The sequence below is a fragment of the Paramisgurnus dabryanus genome, chromosome 8, assembly GCF_030506205.2.
Source record: "Paramisgurnus dabryanus chromosome 8, PD_genome_1.1, whole genome shotgun sequence".
NCBI lineage: Eukaryota > Metazoa > Chordata > Actinopteri > Cypriniformes > Cobitidae > Paramisgurnus > Paramisgurnus dabryanus.
The window spans coordinates 10,508,377-10,533,270 of record NC_133344.1 but is presented as its reverse complement, the minus strand read 5'-3'; the positions used below and the strand labels follow the sequence as shown (position 1 = coordinate 10,533,270).

The 24,894-nt window shown below is 39.2% G+C and overlaps 1 protein-coding gene across 5 annotated transcripts; it reads left to right on the top strand.

Annotated features, from left to right (window-relative positions):
* Positions 1–82: 82 nt before the first annotated feature.
* LOC135771809 (NACHT, LRR and PYD domains-containing protein 3-like) lies at positions 83–24,894 on the top strand. Of its 5 annotated transcripts, none has more exons than XR_010543063.1 (10): positions 83–2,813; positions 3,119–3,203; positions 3,397–3,480; positions 3,552–5,165; positions 5,245–5,418; positions 5,705–5,878; positions 6,262–6,435; positions 8,805–8,902; positions 10,254–10,279; positions 12,400–12,538. XR_010543063.1 is itself a non-coding variant. In XM_065282173.1 (10 exons), the coding sequence occupies exons 1-10, from the start codon at positions 2,759–2,761 to the stop codon at positions 24,803–24,805; spliced, it is 2,727 nt and encodes a 908-aa protein (XP_065138245.1). In that variant the 5' UTR covers positions 83–2,758; the 3' UTR covers positions 24,806–24,894. The 5 variants fall into 5 exon arrangements, 2 of the variants coding, with proteins under 2 accessions (XP_065138245.1, XP_065138246.1); XR_010543062.1 differs by having other exon boundaries at positions 8,755–8,902; XM_065282173.1 differs by lacking the exons at positions 8,805–8,902; positions 10,254–10,279 and adding exons at positions 12,894–13,064; positions 24,784–24,894 and having other exon boundaries at positions 12,400–12,573.

The following is a 24,894-nucleotide window of genomic DNA, read 5'->3' as shown; positions in this document are numbered from 1 at the left end:
TATAAGAAACACATAGAGGGATCAGACTTCAAAAGAACACCGGATATCTTCTCTAATTATTTTCTATTCAAATAATTAAAAGATTTTCAGATGATTTCATCACTCCAGTCTGTCCGGTTGAGGGCTTTTATTGCAACCATAAACCCCTACGTTTATCTTCAAATGGTGTCTTCGATGACGGTAGCCTATACTATAAAAATGAAGGTCATCTATTTTGGCATTCCTATTCTGACACTCAACAGCACAACAAAACATTTTCTAGTGAGTTATATTGTTCGTTTCACTCGTGTCTCATTCATTTCCACTGTTTTTCTGCCACCACATGCGCGCGTGACGTAACTGTGACGTCGACTCGCAAAAGGTCAAGGTTTGTATTTATCAAATTTATCATTTTACTGTCATCGATTGATGTCAAGTTAATATCTTTTGATAGGATAATAGGAAGTAAATAAACTTTAATAGTGTAGTCTCTGTAGGATTTTCTGCTTTAAGCTGTATTTTATCTGGCCCAGATCCACTTTAATGTTATTATGCAGAGTACAAACGCTAATTAATGCAGTTAGCATATAGTGTTATTATGCTAAAGCGCTCTTTGACAATCATTTGTGTATGTACATAAAGTTATAAATTACAGTGTATGCAGAGGCCATTAGCATCGCGCTCAAAAATGACCAAAGAGTTTCAATATTTTTCCTCTTTAAAATGTGACTCTTCTATAGTTACATCGTGTACTAAGACTAACAGAAAATGAAAAGTTGTGATTTTCTAGGCAGATATGGCTAGGAGCTAATACTCTCATTCTGGCGTAATAATCACGGACTTTGCAACATGATTGCAGCAGTCGCAATGATATTACGCAGCACCTGTCCTGAATATTGTCCCCTTGATAACTTGCAATTGCAGGGGATTATTTTCGGGCACTGCTTACCGTATATCATTGCAGCAGCAAAGTCCTTGATCATTATGCCGTAATGAGAGTACAGTTCCTAGCCATATCACCACCATACACCTTCATATGAAAAAAGCAGAACAGAAAAAGGATGCATTATAAGGTTAATACATAATTATGAACAGATATAAGAACAGGTTGTTTATTTTAACAGCTTTTCATCGTTGGCCGAATCTTCTGTTGATGACATAACAGAGGAAGAGACACTTAAGTCAACACAAGCAACGGGGACTTAAAGATATCCTTGTGTGTGTGTGTGACATAACAGTAATAAACATTAAAATGACATAACTTCTGTTACAGTCATTCACCTGTGTGTGATCTGTTGTTTAGGACAGAGTTTCTCAAATGGGTTTGTGTTAATGAGGAAACTGCAGTGAGTTTGTTAAATTGTTTATAAAAGTACAAATTCTAAAATAAATACAGCTGTACGTTTTCAAAAGTACACAATGTGTTCATGTATATGTTTTACAGAGATGTATAATATAAGCATAAGATTTTTTTGTACTCTCAGCAAATAAAAAACAAATGTGTTAAGATTATTCAGTTTTTACTCAGACTATATTATATTTATTTTTTACACTATATAACTATATTCAAAACCATATTGTTTTCTCTAAGCGGACATTTCTACACCCATTACTCCTAAGGGAAAACATGAACTTTGAGCTGAATTTGGAGTTTGATGATAATGATTTTAATATCTGAATGTCTTTATTCAGCCAAATAGTCATAGTAAGAATTACCTACTCAGACCATAGACTGTAAAAAAGACTGCATTTTTGTCCATTATCATCTTTGGTTGTGCATTATTTTCTTATTCAACAGCCATTGCAAATTATCCTTAATTATATTAGGGTCTATCCTCACAAAAATATTTGCCCCAGGCAATTTCTTAACTTTTTCTGTTAAGGCACAGGAGTGTTCGATGGGTAATACAAGCAGATATCAGTTTCCCTTAGCCGTTATTTTCTATTTCCCTGTTTGTGCCAATTTAACAGTTTTATTTTCTCTTTTACCTATAAATGAACCCCTCAAAATATTGACATGACACTGAGTGAACTACACTGTCTGTGTTTATCTTGGTTCCTGATATCATTTTCTCTGCTCCATCATACAACCTAGCCTAACTTGATCTGATCAACTCAATGTTATTGAAGTTAAATCCACATAGTAGGAAAATGTAATGACAGGTGAAATGTATACACCATTAGCACCAGTACTACTGTTGGTATAATGTAATATAGTATAATGTTTTCTATAATTAGTTTTTTTTTGTCAGTCAATATGTTGTTTTTATTTTCAGTTTAACTTAAGACTTGAATTTTGATGACTTTTATGATTGTCATGCTTATGTTGCTGCATGTAATGGATAAAAGTAGAGAGAGAGAGAGAGAGAGAGAGAGAGAGAGAGAGAGAGAGAGAATACTGTATTTGTAAAAATGTATGTTCTTTCTGTGGCGTTTTTAATTTAACTACTAAAATAGATTTTCATTTTAGTGACGAATATAACTGATATGAATATAACTGATATGTATCTCCAATGAAGCTGTTGTTATTTATTAATGAACAAATAAAAAAAAATGTGGCTGCAATCTAACCTGAACCACAAACTGAAAGCTGCCTCTGACGTCACAGCTCATAATGATTGGCTGAGGTTCTTCACGTGATCCAAATGGACCGCCCAAAACATCTCTAGTAACAACTGAGGGCACAGTTGCTTTGTTTTATCGTTTTATTCTGTTTAAATCCCTAAATGTCAGTAAATGGAAAATAACTTAATTAATCTGCAGACCTGATGGACAGGTTATGCTTATCTTCGGTAGCGGAACCGGAAGTGATGGAAACGGTTTAACGAAATCCGGTAAAGTGTTTACTTTCTAAAAGTGTTTTGCAGATTACCGTTACTCATAAACATAACTTATTTAGCAGATTTTTGCCATTATTTGTATTTAACTATATCACATGTGGCTATATCACTTTTATACACGTAGTAATATTTAAACAGTGTAAGTTACAAGCTTAATCTTTACGTGAAGTGATTTTTGATCTATGAAATGTAGTCAGACACATTTGTGAGAGTTTAAAGTGTGAATAAAATGATCGCTCATCATTGTTAAATGGATAAATAAACGTTATTTAAATTCACATGTTTGTTGTGTGTTATAGCATCAGAAGATATCAAAGTCTGTGTGTCTATGAAGAGTGGATCAATGGATCCACCAATAGAAATGAAGAGATGGCCTGACCAAAAGTGACGTAACATTCATAGAAATTATATGATTTTAATTAGACATTTTATATTGGGGTGTGATTTGTTAAGTAATGGGACATTTTTGAATTATTTGTAGGAAATTATACCTTCACATTTTAACACAGTGTTGTTCACATTACTTAAAACCCTCAGTTTAATTTACATCTCAAAAATGTATTTGATTCTCTTCCAGGTCGGTCATAACCAAACCCGTCTGTAAAAAGATGAAGTTTGAGCAGTCTGTGAATCAACCACGATATTTGTATCCTGAATTCAGGTAAACTATAGACTCAAAAATCTAATTTACTCAATACCTGTACTTCACTAACTTCTGTTTTCATTTCACAGCCGTGACTCTAAACTTAATGAAGTCCTGAACACATTTAAATCAAATCTGAGAGAGAAGTTTCAGTGTTTGTATCCAGGAACATCAAACCAGAGAAACCCAACACTACTGAATGAAATCTACACAGAGCTCAACATCACAGAGAGTAAAAGTGGAGAGGCAGAGGAGACACCAATCAAATGTAATGACATCTTTAAACCTTTACCTGAACAACACAAACACATCAGAAGTGTGCTAACAAAGGGAGTCGCTGGCATTGGAAAAACAGTCTCTGTACAGAAGTTCATTCTGGACTGGGCTGAAGAGAAAGAGAATCAGGACGTCCACCTCATATTTCCACTTCCTTTCAGAGAGATCAATTTGATGAAGGACAAAACACTCAGTCTTTTAGATCTTCTTCATCTTTTCTTCCCAGAGACAAAAGAAATGGAAATCTTCAGTGATAAATATAAAGTGTTGTTCATCTTTGATGGTTTGGATGAGTATCGTCTGTCTCTGGATTTTCACAGCAGTGTGAGGTTGTGTGATGTAAGTGAATCAACCTCAGTGGACGTGATGCTGACAAACCTCATCAAGGGGAATCTGTTTCCCTCTGCTCTCATCTGGATCACCTCCAGACCAGCAGCAGCTGATCTCATCCCCTCTGAGTGTGTTGATCGAGTCACAGAGGTACGAGGCTTCAGTGATCCACAGAAGGAGGAATACTTCAGGAAGAGAATCAGTGATGAGAGTCTGTCTGATCAAATCATCTCGCACCTGAAGTCATCCAGGAGTCTCTACATCATGTGTCACATCCCAGTGTTCTCCTGGATTTCAGTCACTGTTCTAGAGAGAATATTGAGGGAAGACAAGAGTCAAGAGATCCCCAAGACTCTCACTCAAATGTACACACACTTCCTGATCATTCAGACAAACGTAAAAAATCAGAAGGACTATAAGAAGAATAAAGAGATGATCTTCAAACTGTGTAAACTGGCTTTTGAGCAGCTTGTGAAAGGCAATCTGATCTTCTATGATGAAGACCTGAGAGATTGTGGCATTGATGTAGCAGAAGCATCAGTGTACTCAGGATTGTGTACTCAGATCTTCAGAGAGGAGTTTGGTTTGTGTCAGAGGAAAGTTTACAGCTTTGTTCATCTGAGCATTCAGGAACATCTAGCAGCTCTACATGCGCACCTCTCTTTTATGAACAAAAACGTGAATGTGTTTGATCAAATTAAACCGATTCAAATACTTACATTTTCAATACATGATCTGTATAAGAGAGCTATAGATGAGGCTCTACAGAGTAAAAATGGACATCTGGATCTCTTTCTTCGTTTTCTTATGGGTTTGTCACTGAAGTCAAATCAGAATCTCATACATGATCTGAAGATCCAGATAGGTTACAGTCGTCATAGCAATAAGAAAACAATCGAGTGCATCAAGAATATAATCAATAGCATCCCATCTCCAGAGAATTCCATCAATCTGTTTCACTGTCTAAATGAACTGGGTAATGTTTCACTAATGACAGAATTCCGAAATTATATGATTAATGCATTAAGTAAAGTCACACTCTCTTCATCTCAGTGGTCAGCTTTAGTTTTGGCGATTCAAGAATCCGGATCATTTCAGTAAGTATAAACAGTCACTTTATTCTTAAAACATAATTATGTCATATAAAACCAACGTAATTTGTTTATTTCTCTACAGGTTGACAAGTTGTAATCTTACAGCTGAAGCTTGTGAAGCTCTGACTTCAGCTCTGAGATTAAACCCATCACACATGACACATCTGGATTTGTCTAATAATAATCTTGGAGATTCAGTAGTGAAGCTGCTCTCTAATATACTGAAGAATCCTCACTGTAAACTGCAGATACTGAAGTAAGATCATAATATATAATGTCATGAAATCTTTTTGAAGTGTTATTGATTATCACATGATTTGATCCTATTAATATCTACATCTGTTTAAATTAAACAGACTCAACACAGTAAAAACTTTAGGAACTCCGTAAACAGTATTACCTGTTGGGATCTTTATCTAATCATGTCCTATAACATGACAAAATATCAGACCAGGCTTTATCTAACAGTGTTTTGAGCTTTACATTTGTAATATTCTTTCACAATGACCTTGATCTGATCTCTGTGTCATTGTTCTTTACAGGTTGAAGAGATGTAATATCACAGATGAAGGTTGTGTTGCTCTGACTTCAGCTCTGAAATCAATCCCATCACACCTTAGAGATCTGAATCTGACGGAAAATAATCTTGGAGATTCAGCAATGGAGAATCTCTCTGCTGTACTTGAGAATCCTCAATGTAAACTGGAGAACCTCTGGTAAGATCATTCACACATGATGTGGTTCTCAGAAACCACATTTACACAGCAGTTAGATCCCAGGAAATGTATTATTTTGTCATAAACTAAAATGCATGTGCGTGGTTTTTTAAGAGAGAAATCACGGATAATTAGCAAACATCAGATGCTGCGACGTGTGTGAATGCCCGGCACAGATTCCGGAAAATCATTGGCAGTACAATTGAACCAAAGTCAAGCGATCCTGAACAAATCCCAGATGCATTTTCTATTATTGCTGTGTGTGAAAGGGGCTAGAGTGAAATTGTCAAGTATCTTACAGGCCTGACTGCTTAAGATCAGACTTCTGTGTGTGTGTGTTGTGATCTGAGAGAGTGAAATGTGTGTGTCTTTGTTCTCTACAGGTTGAAGAATTGTAATATCACAGATGAAGGTTGGGTTGCTCTGTCTTCAGCTCTGACATCAAACCCATCACACCTGAGAGATCTGAATTTGTCTGATAATGATCTAGGAGTTTTAGGAGCGAAGCTGATCTCTGCTGTACTGGAGAATCCTCAGTGTAAATTGGTGATGCTAAAGTAAGATCATATGATGTTTTGTGATGTAATAGAGTAATGAAATGTATTTAAAGTGTTTATTGTCCATCTGTTGTTGCTAAATTTAGGTGATTGATATTCACATTATCTGATCTTGATCTGAACATGATACTGCAGTTCTGATAATGACTTACACCTCTCTTTTAACATCTACATCTGTTTTGTGGCAACATGAGAGGTTAAGGATCTTTTACTGGTACAGTTCTCTAACAATCTCTCCAGGAAGCAGGTGTAGTTTAATAATCAAACATAAAGTCTCAGAGTTATAACTTAAGTCTCTTCAGCATCAAAATTAACTTTTAAAAGAGTAACTCTTTACTGCTCCCATTCTCTAGACATAACAACAGGTCTCCTTTGTCTCTCATACCACACCATTCATTCCATTTGTTGTAGCTGTCAACCTTTTCAGGTAGGGTTAAGTTATTAATAAGAAAAATATCAAAACTCAAATGTTTAACTCTAGTGAAGCTGGAAAATGAGCCTAATAATCCAAAAAAGTGAGTGTCCCTTTAACATTATGATGGGTTCTAGTGTATGATGGGTAGAGAGTGCTATATGTAAAAACATCTCTATAATAAAATATATAAAAAATACTTTGTCTGTATTTGATTAGACGCAAATCATCACTAGTCCAGCAGCTGTGGTAAGCACAGTTGTCTTGCTCGCTTAAGCAACATTCACAAGTTTAGAAAAGTTAAACTTTATGCAAATAATTAGCAACTTTCAGGAGCGACTACCTATGAAAGTGAAGCAATGTTCATGTCATCCGTCTCTCTTTCTGGACAATACTTGTTTGTTTATCACAACCAGATTTAGAAACGCCTCCTATGACCTCATTGAAAGAGACGAGCGAGACACAGCGAGAAAGTCGCTGGTGGTCTGAACAAAGGCAAGCTTCCTGCAAGGATCCCGTGTCTTTTTCTCTTGCGATATACCAAATGCTTATCTTTGGGATTTACCCTATTTCTGTACTGTATAGGGGCGTTCACATTTTGCGCAAAAAAAAACGCCACCTCACCTCTTTCAATCCAAAACATTTAGCCTCATTTAGACCACCAGCAACTTTCTTGCTGTTTGTCGCCCATCTCTTTCAATGAGGCGTTTCTAAATCTGGTTGTCATAAACAAAGGAGTACAATCTACTCCAGGAACTGACGAAAGAAGGATGACGTGAACTCCACTGCTTCGCTCCAATTGGTAGTAGCTCTCAAAATTGCTCATCATTTGCAAAATGTTAAAGTTTTCTAAACTTTCTTGTGCCCATCCAGTCATCAATGGTCACTTTCGCTCGTAGTGCCGGAAGTCAGCAAGCTTCCATTGAAATGAATAAGATCTCAGCGCTCTGCTACTGCTAGTCGCTGGCAGTCTAAATGGGGCGTCTCCCATGGCGAAACAACCAACTTGCTGTATAGAGCGCGTGCCGGCCAAGTGAGCATTTTCTGTTTGTTTCTGCACGTTACAGTACTGGCAAAACAACTTCTCAAAATGAGCCACAGGAATGTTTTCTGCCATTCTGGAATAAAATTTTATGTGTTTCTGGAGTAATTCTGTGTTTGCGTCTCACTATCATGCACATTCGCACATGTGCTCAATTCATGCACTGCTTAAAGCTGCGATCGGCAACTTATTTGATCATATTTTTTGATCATATTCACTGAAACCAACACTATGCTCCAATAGAACAACATAAATTAGACTGTTCGGCGGCAACCAATCGGAAGGTGGAAACCTCCACCTGAGAGGAATTCAGAGAATGCATTCGAGCGTCAGAGCGTCCACTACAACTTTTCTTTAGCGTCGTTGTCTGGGCAGCCAGAGCTTTTATTGACGCTCTCGCCGGTGGCGGTCTGAATGCACAGTTACAATATCACGTGCATCCGCCTGAAGTTCATAGGTGTTTTGGTTTGAACAGCGTGGAGGTAGTGGGGGAGGGACATGAAATTGTAAACATTTGGAAACTGCTCAATCCTCGAGTTGCCGACGGCAGCTTTAAGGACATGTATCTTCCCTCTAGCATACGCCCTCTCGTGATGCCACACTTTAGTTTAAACAATCTCAGAATAGTTGGGACATTATGAATTTAGTAAACAATATGCACTTAATTTACTTAAAAGTTAAAAAATATGAATAATAAAAGGTTCTTATGAATCTTTCTCTTATCATGTCCTGTAATGTGACAAAATGGTTCAGACCAGGCTTTGTCTGACAGTAATTTGAGCTTTAGATTTGTAAAGATCTTCATGACCTTGAGCTGATGTGTTGTGAAGTGAGACACTAAAGTGTGTGTAATTGTTCTCTACAGGTTGAATAATTGTAATATTACACCTGAAGCGTGTGCTGCTCTGTCTTCAGCTCTGAGATCAAACCCATCACACCTGAGATAACTGAATCTGACTGAGAATAATCTTGGAGATTTAGGAATGGAGCATTTCTCTGCTGTACTGGAGCATGGGCGTCGGAAGCAAATGAAAAGTGGGTGGGTCCCCACATCCCCCCCCCCCCGAAAAATACATTTACTGCAATAGATGACATTTTCATGTTTCCTTTTAATTAGCCTGAACATTTGCGTTTATTAAATTAAAGACAGTAGCCTATTACGGTCGAAATTCTGGTAATAGCCCTTTAAATATTTTGCAAATAATGACAGATGTCATGTTTCATTTATCTTTCTCTGTGTCATTTTTTTTTCTCTACTCTGCTGACAGTAGGCTACAATGTTTATTTTTTATTTTGAGGAAATAAAAGGTAAGAAAAACGAATGAAGGTAAACTGATACAACTTTTGTATACCTTTTTTATTTGTTATACCCAATTTCTCTTTCTCTCTCTTAGAGAAATATAAATTTGAGATTCTGGAAATGAGATCACTTTATTTTATGGTATCCGTCGGGAAACAATGCTGTCATAAGAGTTTGAGCATGTGTTCTTCTAAAACACAATCGATTAAACAGAGGTATGACTTTATGAATTATCTGCAAATGTACCTCGCAAATAATAACAATACGTGAGGACGTTCATGTCGCAAATGAAAAGTAATTGCAGGCTTCTGTAAAAAAAAAACTTGAAAATTATCCAGCGATCGTTCCATAATCAAAATAAACAATTTTACAGCAGTAATAATATTTTAACGAGTAGCCTACACTTTTAACGTTTGAAAGGAACCACATTTAGTGCTGTGTTAATTATCATTAAAAGCAAAATGGGAGTCTCTGTGCCTCCGCGACAGACGCAATTCTTCTGGCATCTCTCCTCATCATCTCCTCCTTTTTTCTTCTGTGTCTTGAACTTGGGGCTCGAGTCCGACCTAAGGTTTGAGCTGCCTTTAAGAACACCAAGCTAAGTTCGTTTACCGTTAATTATTAAGACTAAATGGGCAGGCAAACTCGTGAAACAATGAAAGTAAAATAATCCGCTATAATATGGCTTTACACGTCTATAGAAAATATACTATAAATAAAGCAGTTATTAATTTTCCTAATGCATGGTTGTTTGACATTTACTTCTGTTTAAAACATTTGGCAAAGGAGGTTTTTCAGCACTATGTTCGAACAGCAACTCAGCGTCCACTCACCCCTGCGAATTATGTTTAAAAGCTGAAACGGGTCCGCGGTGTAAAAAAAGCAAAGGTTAGGGATCCCTGCTCTAGTGGAATGGATTTGGACTAACAGCGCTTTGATAAGTGAACAGACAAATGCGCTAAATTAGAGAAAAAGTGGGTGGGTCCATTATCATTGGTCTTAAAAAGTGGGTGGGTCCTGTCCCACCCACGTATAATGGTTCCGACGCCCATGTACTGGAGCATTCACTGTGTAAACTGGAGAAACTTTGGTAAGATCATTCACACATACCGTATGTTGATCCCAGAAAAGTCCATAAAATTGCCAGTGTATGACTGCAAACACGTCCTGTAATAGTTTCTAGGATCGCTTCAGTTTCTGTAACGCGTCATGTGTGAACTAATATGCGTGGATTCCTTTTCGCACGCACGTGGACTCAATGCGTGCATATTGGACGACTCTTAGCACCTGAATAAGGGTGTCACGATTTCGAATTTAATCGATAGAAATTAAGTCACACCTAGAACTTCGAATTAAAAAATGCTGCCACGCCCCATGTCACATCCGGTCGGCTTGCCAAGCGGGGGAAAAAACTCTCAGAGATTTATATTTTAAACACGAGGGATGTATTGCTACAACTCAAATTGAAATGCATATCATAAACAGTATTACTACCTAGTGATCTGACTTCGGACAGAGCCCAGCTTTCTGCACGTGCGTGAGAGTGAGAGAGGCGCCAAGATGCAGCGGGTAATAATTTTTAACAAAAGGTATAGTTTGCCTCAGCTCACAGGAAACGCATAAAACTGAACAAATACATAAGGATTACTACTTAAGTTTATGTTTAGACTTCGAACAGATGCGAGAACGCGTGCACGTGAGACAGAGAGAAGAGCAGCTGCTTATGACGCGCTGGATTTATTTCAGATGTTAGGAGTCCAAGACGCGCGCATTAAGTCCATGTGCGTGCAAGAAGGAATCCTACAAGCTTTCTTGCGTAAAGTGAAGCCCACCAACTCTCATGCGGGGAAAAGCACACAATGTGCATGTTAATGTGAAACTATATAAACTTAATACTAATAAATAATAATAATGACATAGCATGTTTATCTTTCAAAAAAAAGGGGAAAAAATATTGAGAATCGAATTGTGTCCTTAGAATCGAAAATGTAATCGAATCGAGGATTTGGAGAATCGTGACACCCCTACACCTGAACTTGTAATATGCGCAGCTCTGACATTTCTTTGCACTAGAGAGGTTGTTAGGCGTGCAGAGGGTTAAAACCAGCGAGTTTGTTGTTTCCACTCGCTGGCACGCAGGAAATTTTAGAGCGCCAATGACGTGGATGGACTAATGGCATAAGTTTTAATAAGGTTGTGGTTATGACAGTGTTGCCCTTGTATGCGATATTTAACGGTAGTCAGCGTAAAGATGCCAAAATTGGGCTTATGTCATCCCTGTGGCACTCTATTGTTAATCAAACTTTTTGGGTGGTATTGTAGCCTGGGTTTCCCATGCTGCCTTGCGCGCATATTTATTCACGCTGCAAGTCTAGCATGGAAACTATGGACCAATTTTGCCCCTGAAATAGGGAACCAATCACAGAAAGGGGAGGGGGCAGCAAGACGATGATGACGTCTATGCGACACACCGAAGCAGTTTTGTTAATCCAACACTGCAGCAGACACAAAGTTACTTTTCAATGCAGCCTTAGATAGTGTTCTAAGTAGTTTTGAATGCAAGTTTATTTAAAAAAAAAAGAGCAACGTTTGGCGTTAAACAATTTCATATCCAAGAAGGATGTTTGGATATTGCAAGACATGATAACCACAGAGTTTTATAGAACCAACCTGCTAGGCATCGTCGTCAACGAAGTCCATTTAACTTATAAATGATAAGTGTTATTTATTAATATCATATTGTCATTATGCCTGTACTGTGGTTGTCACAGTGCCACTAAGTTGTTACTTTTCATTATCAATATACAGCTGCCAGTTTAGTTGGATAGCTTTCAGCTGTGTGCACACATACTCTATAAAAGTTGTTTACGTTTGAACTTATGTCGCTCTACATATACGTCATCGGGTATAATTGAACACTTGGCTATGAGCTACGTACAGAAGCATTTGATAGACATTCGTAGTGCCCAATAAACGGCTCTGGGCATTCGTAAACCACGCCTCAAATACGAGAAAATGAGCATGTGGTTCCCAGACTACGTCTCATTCTCTATGAGACTGGTCTGGTGTTAGCCAGGCTAGTGGTATTGTGCGTTTCGGCGGGTTTTGGGCTGAAAATCATCAACTGCATCTAGCAACCCTGGTCACATCATGAGTCTTTACGGGATCTGTGAAGTGAGAGACTGAAGTGTGTGTCATTGTTTTCTACAGGTTCAGGAGGTGTAATATCACAGATGAAGGTTGTGTTGCTCTGACTTCAGCTCTGACATCAAACCCATCACACCTGCGAGAACTGGATATGGCTTACAATTCTCTTGGAGATTCAGGAGCGAAGCTGTTCTCTGCTGTACTGGAGCATCCTCAGTGTAAACTGAAGATACTAAAGTAAGATAATTTTTTGTAGTCACGCATGTTGTGGTTATCAAAGAGATATTAAGAAATATTTGTTAAACACGTTCTGAACCCTACATGCTCACACCTATAATTCTATTTTTTGTTCATACCATAGCATCACTCCAACAATTTACTTGTATTGTAGAAAAAATTTTACTAGTAAAGACATTTCATGCCTCACAATATAAGACACATGCACAGTTAAATTAGTAAGTAATATAAACAATAAAGCAAAATCTGACTAGGAGAAATATCTGCTTTTTGATGTGAGAATGATGTGTGTGTGTGTGTGTGTTATTTGTTTTTTGCAGGTTATATAATTGTAATATCACAGATGAAGGTTGTCTTGCTCTGACTTCAGCTCTGAGATCAAACCCATCACATCTGCTACATCTTGATTTTGATGGGAATAATCTGGGAGATTTAGGAGTGAAGCTGCTTTCTGACATGGCGAATGATTCATTTTACAAACTGATGCCAAGGTGAGCAATTATTAGTGCTGTGTTCAAAATATCGATACGACGATACATCGTCATGGACGCCTGACGATGCGCGCATCGATACAGCACCTTCCGTATCGATTCGGATGTACTTTTGAAAGTAACGTGACGAATTGCTGTTGATCCGTGATCCATATGGAAAAGACGCATGTGTCCCGCGGAGTACGTAGAGTTAAAGGTGGCGGGGTATACTTTCACTTTGCGTGTCTGTCTCGCTGGCGCACGTGTCTGCATAGTGAGCCGCGTACTCGTGTCTCTCTCACGCGCGCGCATTAAAGTCAATGAGTTCAGTATGAAAGCGCATATGTCTTAGCCTATACTACTGCAAAGGGCTTTATTAGCCATGCTCTTATAAAACAGTACTAACGCATTTGAGAAGAAACACGACAAAGATTTGCATGTGAAAAGTGTATGTCTAGAGAAGAGATACAGAGCTACTTCAAACTATAACTGTCACATTAATTATCTGATTTCTATTAAATAGTATTAAGTCTGACTGCATGTTTATAGATATATTCATAGATGTAGAATAATGAGAGACAAGAGTAAGGCACCATCTTTGTAAAACTGCTTTTAAAAAAACATAAGTTAAGTACTAACTCTGGGATTTTAAATATTTCTAATAGCTATTAAATGAATGGCAAAAACACAACTGTTACAACACTGCTTATTCAATGTACAATAAACAAATAATAATAAAAATAATAATAATAATAATAATAATGTTACTAAATTCTGAACAAAAATGTAATTCAAAATAGTCTTGTATCGTGATTCGCATCGTATCGGGACCCTTGTATCGGGATACGTATCGTATCGGGGAATTGTTGGCGATACACAGCCCTAGCAATTATTTATAATTATTATATATTAAAAATTTTATTGTCATCCAGTTATATTTTTAATTGGATAAATGAAATAATAAACACTAGTTTAGTCTCGGTAGGTTTCTTTTCTTGAAATTGTATTTTATGTGGCCCATATTTGACTGATATACAGTATGAATTATATTTTCAATGCTTACACTTTTTCTCTGTGTTTCTGGAAAGAGAGAGATCAGTTTTACTTCAGTCTAAAGAAATGTACTGTTACTGTATTTGCTCAGAGTCACATAATTCATAAACATGAGTTAAAACAATTAAAGGAAAACAATTGAAGGTTTTTCAATATTTTACTGTGTTCTTACCTCAGTGTAGCAATGTTGTAGCACTGGTATCACACCACTGTCTGCGCTACTGGACCAGTTCTAGGTTCTAAGGAGTGGGGGAGCAAAAATCACTACACCAGAGACCGTTACTTTAAATACAAAAGGCCGGCTATTTACTGAATGTAAAACACATGAATATATACAGAAATATAAAAATGTAAAACAAAAAATATACCCTGCAGGTTATCAATATTGAGGTAAGTAGAGGTAAGTATAAAAGATTAAAGAAATAAAAATAAATTGTATTTCACTCTTTGTGTTATTTAGTTCACCTAGGCACTTTTAATTGGACTATTTTAAGTTAGACCGGTCTTTTCCTAAGTTGAACCTATTTTTGGATCCTATTTTTTTTCTTGAATAAACCCTTTTTCTTTTACAGGTAGGAAAATACCTTCAATTTACACAATCAAATCAAAATAACCCATAAACATTTCAAAAACATATCAAATCAGATTTCAAAATCACATAAATCACATTTCAAATCACATTTCAACATATGAACTCAATGTGAAAATAGAAGTGTGTCCCTTTAATTCAGTCCGAGTTCAAATGGGAGTTCAATTATTCAGTTCAAAGAGTTTCAGTTCGATTCAGTCCGCAAAAATAGTTCAATCAGAGTTCAATTCGATCCAAAAACAATTTCTCAAATATACTCCTACCGCTCTGGCAGCGAGTCACTGTACTCAAAAGATTTCCTCACTGATGTGATGAAGATATGCAAATCTGGGTCTGGCTCGCCATCTTGAATCCCGTCCGCACGTGTGCACACCCGCACACTGCAGATCAATCCTCGCTCCGATCGAGCCTCAAATTAAGCACATAAAAAAACCTGACCTGTATAACAGGTCATAAGCACAATAAATTAATTTTTAACTCTTCAAATCACACAATTAAATGTTCCACAGTCTCTGAGTTGTAAAGTTATTGCTACGGTGCTTTTTCACTCCAAAATGGCGGCGGAGCGCTCTCATTTAACTCACCGCTCCGTCTCCACATAAATACATAACACATCTTTCATTTACAAAGCATACTTTCACTTTTATAACATTCACAGTTTTCATAAACTCAAAATTTTAACTGGTAAACAACTTATGGCAAAACTTGTAAACAGCTACGTTTTACTATTAACTCTCTGCTAGAGAAAGTAAAAACATGTGACACAGCAAAGTGCAAAAAACAACTCAAACTCACCAAAACTGTTGTGGCTAAGATCACATAAAATCCCTGTCAATCCCCGATCAGGTAAGTTATGTTTTTTAACTGCAAAATCAACTTTTACACTCTTTTCTCTGCTTATTAAACAGAGTTCGTTCTCTCCGATCTCTCTTCTGCTCTCTCCCGCAGATCTCTGCTGCAGCGTCGCTAACGTGACGCACTTACGTCACTAGCCCGTTAAAGGGGTGGTGAACTGAATTTTCTGTCAGCATGCTTTTAATCTTTAGACATTAAATTGCTGTTTTAACATTTTTAACATTTTTAATTCTCATGAATAAACTTCATTAAACGAATCATTTAACTTTTTAAACTTATTTATGCAGCTTTTAACTATTTATTCTTATTTATGTCACATTTTTAACAGGGTTACATCCTCCCCTCTTTACCTAATGCACGTCCCTGTGCATTCTGAACCTATACTGTCATAACTCTAGGGTTTTTTTGGAAGTTAGGCTCTTTAAGGGAATCTGTAAGCACTTCACTCAAGGTTTGAAATAAAGACTGAACTACAGTAACTAATGGGTTCCCTAACTCAGGGTAAGTTAATCTTTTAGCTGCTTTTCTATCTCTGATAGGTCTTCTAGAACAGTCATCTTCTGTTTGGATATCACTTTGGTCCATAAAACTTGTGTCCTTCTTGTCCTCCTGAGCAGGTTGAATAGAAGGATGGACATTATCCACATCTTCCTCAGGTAAGTTTTCAGTTTCTTGTCCAGCGGTTGAGCCGCTCTCTTCAGGATCAGGTAAGTCATTGGTTCCAGGATCATAGGTCTCTTCTGGGACATCTTCAAGAGCTTTGGCTACGTTTGAAGGGCCTTGCTTAACAGCAGTCAACTCTTTGGAGGGTTCCGGTTGAATCCTTTCTGGTAAGTGTTCTATGGGTTCAGGGGTTGGGTCAAACATTACTGTTTCCACTTGTAGGTTTCTGTGTCCATCATAGTGATATTCCTCAGAGTCAGATTGGGATTCATCCTCATTAGCTCCATCCGTACTGTCATTTTTAGGATATTGTCGAGTTCTTGGTCGTCTCACTGTCATGGCTGGGTTAGTCTCACTTTCAATTGAGGTTACAGGAAGGAAACCGCATGGCAGCAAGAGGTCACGATGAAGAGTTCTTTGTGGACCATCTCTCGTCTCAGGCCTCACAACATAAACTGGGACGTCTCCAGACTGTCTCTGGACAATATACACATCGGACTCCCACCTGTCGGCCAACTTGTGCTTGCCTCTAAGACGGACGTTTCGGACTAAGACTCTGTCGCCTTCTTTCAAGGTGGAGTCAACGACATGCTTGTCGAACCTCGCTTTATTGCGACTGGCTGTCTTTTTAGCATTCTCAGTTGCTACTTTGTAACTGTCTTCAAGTTGGGATTTCAGGTTGCGAACATATTGAGAGTGTGAGCCTGGCTGGTGATTGACTGGTAGGCCGAAGGCTAGGTCAACTGGCAATCTTGGCTGACGCCCGAACATTAACTCGTAAGGGGTAAAACCAGTTGTCTCGTTTTTAGTACAATTATAAGCGTGTACTAAGGGTTTGACGTAATCCCGCCAGTGACTCTTTTTCTGATTCTCGAGAGTTCCCAACATGTTGAGCAGGGTCCTGTTGAAGCGTTCTACAGGGTTCCCTCTCGGATGGTAAGGGGTGGTTCTTATCTTTTGAGTGCCAATGAGCTCACACAGTTCCTTTATTGTTCGGGACTCAAAGTCGGGACCTTGGTCACTGTGGAGTTTTTCGGGGATGCCATAATGGACAAAAAAGTGGTCCCACAGGCTCTTGGCCACTGTCCTGGCTTTCTGATTTGGGGTGGGGACAGCTACTGCATATTTCGTAAAATGGTCGGTAATGACCAGAATGTCTTTAGTGTTACTCGAGTCTGGTTCCACACTGAGAAAGTCGATGCATACAAGTTCAAGTGGTCTTGTAGCGACAATGTTGACAAGTGGTGCGGCTTTCTCAGGCATAGCCTTACGTCGTATGCAGCGATTGCAGGTTTTGACTTTAGTTTCCACCTCAGCTGACATTTTGGGCCAATAGAAACGCTTCCGGACGAGATCTAGAGTGCGCTCTACGCCCATGTGGCCCATATCATCATGAAGACTCTTGAGAACCAAGGATCTCAGGACTTGGGGGAGTACAAGCTGGTAGTGAGTTTGAGCACCCTCCTGTCGCTTTCGATACAAGACACCATTTAAGACAGTAAGTTTATCCCACTCTCTTAATAAGAGACCCAGCTCAGGAAGTTCCTTCCTCAAGGATGGTGGAGGTTTCTCTCCTAACTCCACTTGCCTAAGTACTTCACGGATGCAGGGATCAGAGTTTTGCTTGTCTCTTAATTCAGCTGGTTCTAATGAGTGGATGACAGGTAAGCCACCTAGCTGATCCTCTTCTTCAAAGCTTTGTGGGAGAGCCTTTGGATGATGGGCAAGTGACACAACCAAGGTGGTGCTGGGTGATGTTTCCCCAGAGTGATTGTTGATCACTTGGCAAACTGAGTGGTTCTCACAGATAGCTTTGATGGTGTTTTCATCCAGGTGTGCATAATCAGCCTCTGACAAGTGTCTTTTTGTGAATTGTTGTATTCTTTCCAACTCTTTTTGTGATGATGTGTCATCAGGTAACTTGCCGTGGGGACGCCTGGATAGCCCGTCCGCGTCTTGATTTTGCTTACCGGCTCTGTATTGTAGCTGGAAATCAAATGTCGACAGGGCGGCTAACCATCTGTAACTCGTGGCGTCAAGCTTAGCAGAGGTAAGAATATATGTTAATGGGTTGCTATCGGTGACAGCAAGGAATGTATTCCCATAAAGGTAGTCCTGGAATTTCTCGGTCACTGCCCATTTAAGGGCAAGGAATTCCAATTTATGTGCAGGATACCTGGACTCACATTTTGACAGTCCTCGACTGGCATAAGCAACCACCCGCTTCTGCCCTTGTTGTTCCTGGTAAAGGGCAGCACCGAGTCCCGAGGTGCTCGCATCAGTGTGTAAAATGTAGGGGAGCTTGGGGTCAGCAAACCCGAGGATTGGTGCTGTTGTCAGTTTTTCGATTATGGTGTCGAACGCTGTCTGGCAAGCAGGCGTCCATCGGTCACCAAAGAGGTCTTTTGGGTTGTAGTATTTCTCTGGGTTCCCTACGGTTTTAATGCGCTTTCTCAGCGGCGGGTAGCCAGAAGTGAGCTCGTTGAGTGGCTTCACAATTTTTGAGTAGTCTTTTACAAACCGGCGGTAATAACCGCAGAAGCCCAGGAAGGTTCTTAGCTCTTTCAGGTTGTTGGGTTTTGGCCAGGTTTTTAATGCTGCTACTTTATCTGGATCAGTTTCGATGCCATTTTCAGACACAATGTGACCGAGGTATTTTACAGAAGTTTGGAAGAACTTGCATTTCCCTGGTGACAGTTTTAAGCCAAACTCTTTTAATTGGTGGAGCACGCGCATCAACCTTTCCTCGTGTTCCTCCAGTGTCGAGGAGAAAATGATGAGGTCATCAAGGAAAACTAGGGCTTGCTTCAAATTCAACTCTCCCATACAGCGCTCCATAAGCCTCTGGAACGTGCTAGGGGCATTCGTGATCCCCTGAGGCATCCTGTTGAATTCGAAGAATCCTAGTGGGCAGACGAATGCGGTTTTATGTTTGTCTGCTTCCTCCATCTCTATTTGGTAAAAGCCTGATTTGAGATCAAGCACCGAGAACCACCTGGACCCGGTCAATGCCGAAAATGACTCCTCAAGATTAGGTAAGGCGTACGAATCTTTTACTGTTTGGCTGTTCAATTTTCTGTAGTCTATGCAGAGTCTAACATCGCCATTCTTTTTCCTGACAACGACAATCGGTGAGGAGAAGGGCGACTCCGATTCACGAATGACTTCTGCATCGAGGAGTTGCTGGAGATGGTTACGCACAGCCTCTATGTCTTGGGGGTGTATGGGTCTTGGCCTATGTTTGAAGGTTGTCTCGTCACTAAGGGTTATGTGGTGCTTTATTTTGTCAGTGCGACCAAAATCGAGCTCGTGCAATGCAAACACCTCTGGCATGGAACTTAATTTATCAGTTATCCTCTCTTTCCACTCATTGGGTACAGGAGAGTCAGTGAAGTCAAAGTTGAGATTTAAGTTTTGGTCAGGTTTTGTGGGAGGGTCTGAATCAGGGATCTTAATTGATTGAACGCTCTTGATAGCGTGTATCTCTGCTATTACAGCTTTAGGAGATAGGGTGATATCATGATGTGACTCATTCTTGAGCATGACTGGGATACAGCGTGGTAGTTTTGGTGGTAGGCTTACCAAGCTGTCGGTCACCAGGATGCCACCTGGCAGAGAAGATGACTTCGGTGACGCTACCATCACCCACTTTCCAACATCAATTGTCCTGCGGCTCACTGATCCTTCAAGGACTTTTGTCTGTCCAGCTGCAATGGTCTCAAAGTCCCTACTATGAAGCCTCACCTCTCCTAGACTGGAATCAACAGACTGTCTTTTCCTGATTTCAAGGGTCTTTAAGACAACTTTATAGCCGTAGGGAAGAGACTCATATTTCTGAGGAGAGATGTCTGCATATTTTTCATAGAGAACATCCAAAGTGTTTGTGCCTATAAGCACTGATGACAAGGTGGAGCGCATGTCAGGTACAACTAAAACTAATGTGGGCACTTCAATGTCAGCTCCAAGCAAGCTCTTTGGGAATTTGATGGTGGTCTCAACATAGCCAAGGTAAGGGACGCTTTGGCCGTTGGCTCCTTCCACTTCAAGCAAATCATTTAAGGAATTCATAGGTAAGTGTGACAGGTTCTTTAAATAGAAAGAGTTGGGGATCGTTGTTACTTGAGAGCCTGAATCTAACAAGCATCTGCAATCTTTGTTACCTATGGTCAATTGTGCGGTGCACTTGGCTCCAATCAGCCCTTTTGGCAGGGTCACTGTCTGTTTTTGTGTGTGAGAATACACACAGGCTCTGTGCAGCTTCTTTTTGGGACACTTTGTCTGTGTTCCAGTCCCCGTTTGTCCCACAACCGGAACTGGGTCTAGTTTAAATTATCAGGCTTTGAAGCTCCATTTTCAATGTCCCACGTTAACTGTTTTTCTCTCAGCTGCTTCCTCTTCTCAGCTACAAGAGATGGGTTCGGCTCACTTTCACACTGAGGTTTGATGTGTCCGTCCTCACCACATCTAAAGCAATACCAGGGCTTTGGTCTGTTGCTTGAGTTTTTGTTTTCATCTCGGCTGTGGTGCGGCTTTTGAGATGTTGGAGTGATAGCTGTTTGGGGAACTACTGGTCTGGCAGCTGATTTAGCTTTTCTACTGTCTTTCTGTGTGATACGTGTGAGCTGGGACTGTAGATCTGCTATTTGTTTCTTTAGGTCTTGGATTTCGGATCTGTGACCAAGAGCTGGCTGAGATGGGCTGCAGTCTTCTTCACTTTGCACATAAATACCTTGATAATAAGAAGACACTTTTGGTTTTGCAATATTGAGGTGCTGTTTCATGCGGGATGCCTTAGAAGTACGTTTATCTTCTGCTACGCGGAGTAATAGGAGAAGTTCAGCAAAGGTAGGTGGGTTCTGTTTCTTTTGCTCTAGCTGGAGTTCGGCTATTAGGATGTTGTCCCAGCAGCCTCTGACAAACTGTCTGAGAAGATGTCGGTCAAGGTCACTTGCAATTACACCTCCCCTCCTGAGGGTGGTGTTCAGCATCGCCTGCAGCCGTTGTAGATAAGCTGATGGTTTCTCACCGTTATCTTGCATTGTGTTAAGGTACTTTGCAAAAAGGTCATCTCCGTCCTCAACAGTGCCGAAAGCAGAGTCCAGGATCTCCAAGTACTCATAAAGGGGGGATTCAGGTGTCAAGTGTTTCACAATATCGATGGCAGGTGATAAGAGACTTTCAAGAAGCTTTCTTGACTTGTAAAGGTTGGACTGCGTTGTGTCTTTAAGGAGAAGTTCCACACTGGAACGCCACGTCTCATAATCTACTTCATTATTGGGCCGTGGGAAACGCCCAGAGAAAGGTCTGAGTCTCAACGAAGTGTGCACTTGCAGAGCAGAATCTTCATTTCTCACTATGTGCTCGACTATTACTTTTTGTATGTCAGGTGGGTTGACGTCAGAAAGTTTCAGAGCAGGCTGTGTCTTTTCTCTAGATAGTAATGAGGACCAATGGTGTTGAACATGCTGCCCCGTTGTGGTACTGGGCAGGGGGCTTGCCTGTGCAGCATTTTCAGAACTATTTCTCTCTAGAACAGCAGGTGAGTTCTGTTCTAAATCTTCACTTTGGGTTTCTGACTGATCTAGATCAACACTCTCACTGATGGCAGAGAGCTCTTCTCTAAGGACAGCTGCAAAGTCTTTGCCAGTTTGTCTTGCTATGTCCCTTAACTCTGAAAGGTAAGTCTGTGTGGCTGTTTTGCTAGCTACAGGTGTGTAAACACTGGCTAAGGCTCTAATGTGATAAGTAACATCAGCCTGGGTCTTACTGTCTAGTTTGTATGGCAATGAAGGTAAGAGAGATTGCATAGCTGCACCATGTACATACTCTACTATGACCTGTTTGTCTGACGCTGGCTCAGCGGAATCTACTGGAATTACCCTTTGAATGGAACCATATTGTTTCAGGAAATCACATAGTTCTTCATCGGCTTCTGTATCGGCTATACCACTAACTATGACCGAGTTGGAGATTTTCACACTGCTCGTTTGAATAACGTCCATAATTAATCACTGATAGCAATACTATACGGTCTCTGGTTCCAAATTTTAAATGCTCTATGCCACTCCTGGCTGGCTCGCCAAGTTGTAGCAATGTTGTAGCACTGGTATCACACCACTGTCTGCGCTACTGGACCAGTTCTAGGTTCTAAGGAGTGGGGGAGCAAAAATCACTACACCAGAGACCGTTACTTTAAATACAAAAGGCCGGCTATTTACTGAATGTAAAACACATGAATATATACAGAAATATAAAAATGTAAAACAAAAAATATACCCTGCAGGTTATCAATATTGAGGTAAGTAGAGGTAAGTATAAAAGATTAAAGAAATAAAAATAAATTGTATTTCACTCTTTGTGTTATTTAGTTCACCTAGGCACTTTTAATTGGACTATTTTAAGTTAGACCGGTCTTTTCCTAAGTTGAACCTATTTTTGGATCCTATTTTTCTTCTTGAATAAACCCTTTTTCTTTTACAGGTAGGAAAATACCTTCAATTTACACAATCAAATCAAAATAACCCATAAACATTTCAAAAACATATCAAATCAGATTTCAAAATCACAAATCACATTTCAAATCACATTTCAACATATGAACTCAATGTGAAAATAGAAGTGTGTCCCTTTAATTCAGTCCGAGTTCAAATGGGAGTTCAATTATTCAGTTCAAAGAGTTTCAGTTCGATTCAGTCCGCAAAAATAGTTCAATCAGAGTTCAATTCGATCCAAAAACAATTTCTCAAATATACTCCTACCGCTCTGGCAGCGAGTCACTGTACTCAAAAGATTTCCTCACTGATGTGATGAAGATATGCAAATCTGGGTCTGGCTCGCCATCTTGAATCCCGTCCGCACGTGTGCACACCCGCACACTGCAGATCAATCCTCGCTCCGATCGAGCCTCAAATTAAGCACATAAAAAAACCTGACCTGTATAACAGGTCATAAGCACAATAAATTAATTTTTAACTCTTCAAATCACACAATTAAATGTTCCACAGTCTCTGAGTTGTAAAGTTATTGCTACGGTGCTTTTTCACTCCAAAATGGCGGCGGAGCGCTCTCATTTAACTCACCGCTCCGTCTCCACATAAATACATAACACATCTTTCATTTACAAAGCATACTTTCACTTTTATAACATTCACAGTTTTCATAAACTCAAAATTTTAACTGGTAAACAACTTATGGCAAAACTTGTAAACAGCTACGTTTTACTATTAACTCTCTGCTAGAGAAAGTAAAAACATGTGACACAGCAAAGTGCAAAAAACAACTCAAACTCACCAAAACTGTTGTGGCTAAGATCACATAAAATCCCTGTCAATCCCCGATCAGGTAAGTTATGTTTTTTAACTGCAAAATCAACTTTTACACTCTTTTCTCTGCTTATTAAACAGAGTTCGTTCTCTCCGATCTCTCTTCTGCTCTCTCCCGCAGATCTCTGCTGCAGCGTCGCTAACGTGACGCACTTACGTCACTAGCCCGTTAAAGGGGTGGTGAACTGAATTTTCTGTCAGCATGCTTTTAATCTTTAGACATTAAATTGCTGTTTTAACATTTTTAACATTTTTAATTCTCATGAATAAACTTCATTAAACGAATCATTTAACTTTTTAAACTTATTTATGCAGCTTTTAACTATTTATTCTTATTTATGTCACATTTTTAACAGGGTTACATCAGCACTTCAACCTCTGGCGCAGTAACATTATAACTCCTGGTAACATTGTGTATTTTTTAGATATTTCTAAGACGTAAGAATGCTGTGAGGCAGAGGTTCTTGATTATGGAGGATGGCACAACGGTGCAGCCGTCTATGAGTAACTTGTAATCTGACATAATTAGTTTGTAGCGATTCATTCAATAAGAAGTATCTTTGTCTTATAAGAGTTTAGTATAAGGAAGTTATTTGCCATCTAGTCACTGTCTGATATCGCTAATACAGTCTGTTAGCTTAGAAAACTGGTGGGTTCGCTAGTATGTGAGGAGATCTAAAGCTGAGTAATCACCTGCATAACAGTGAAAACTTATGTTATGTTTTACTTGATAAGGTCTCCTAGAGGTAACGCATATAACATTAATATCATATTGTAACGCATATAACATTAATATCACAAGCATAGGGCCTAGAACTGATGCCTGGGGTATGCCATATTTAACCTGAGAGTGACTTTTCCTCATATACATAAAAAAGTGATAGCAGTCGGTTGAAAACAATCTGAACCAGGTGTCAGTTTTCACATTGTAAAAATGAAACAAATAAATGTGCATTAGCATTTAGCAATTTTAGCAACATATATTTAAATATTAACCAAACTAAGAGAAGAAGGGTGTAGAAATTGTTCTATTCTAATTGTTCATTAGTTAATTAATAACTAATGTTTACAAATTAAGCCTTAATATTTCCCTTCATTTTACTAAATTGTATATTATATCATATGCATGAAACTGTGTCAACACCTTCATCAGACTATGTGATATTTTAGTTATACCAAGAGGCAATAAAACAGCAACATGCATTTTCATGTAAATAACTTCTGAAAAAATCTGATAACAGGTTGTGTGTTTTCACAGCTTTTCTGAACAGAAGCAGTGAAAGAGGAAGAGAGACATCAGTCAACACAATCAACAGAGACTTGAAGACATCCTGATCTCACTGTGTGCGTGCGTGCGTGTGTGTGTGTG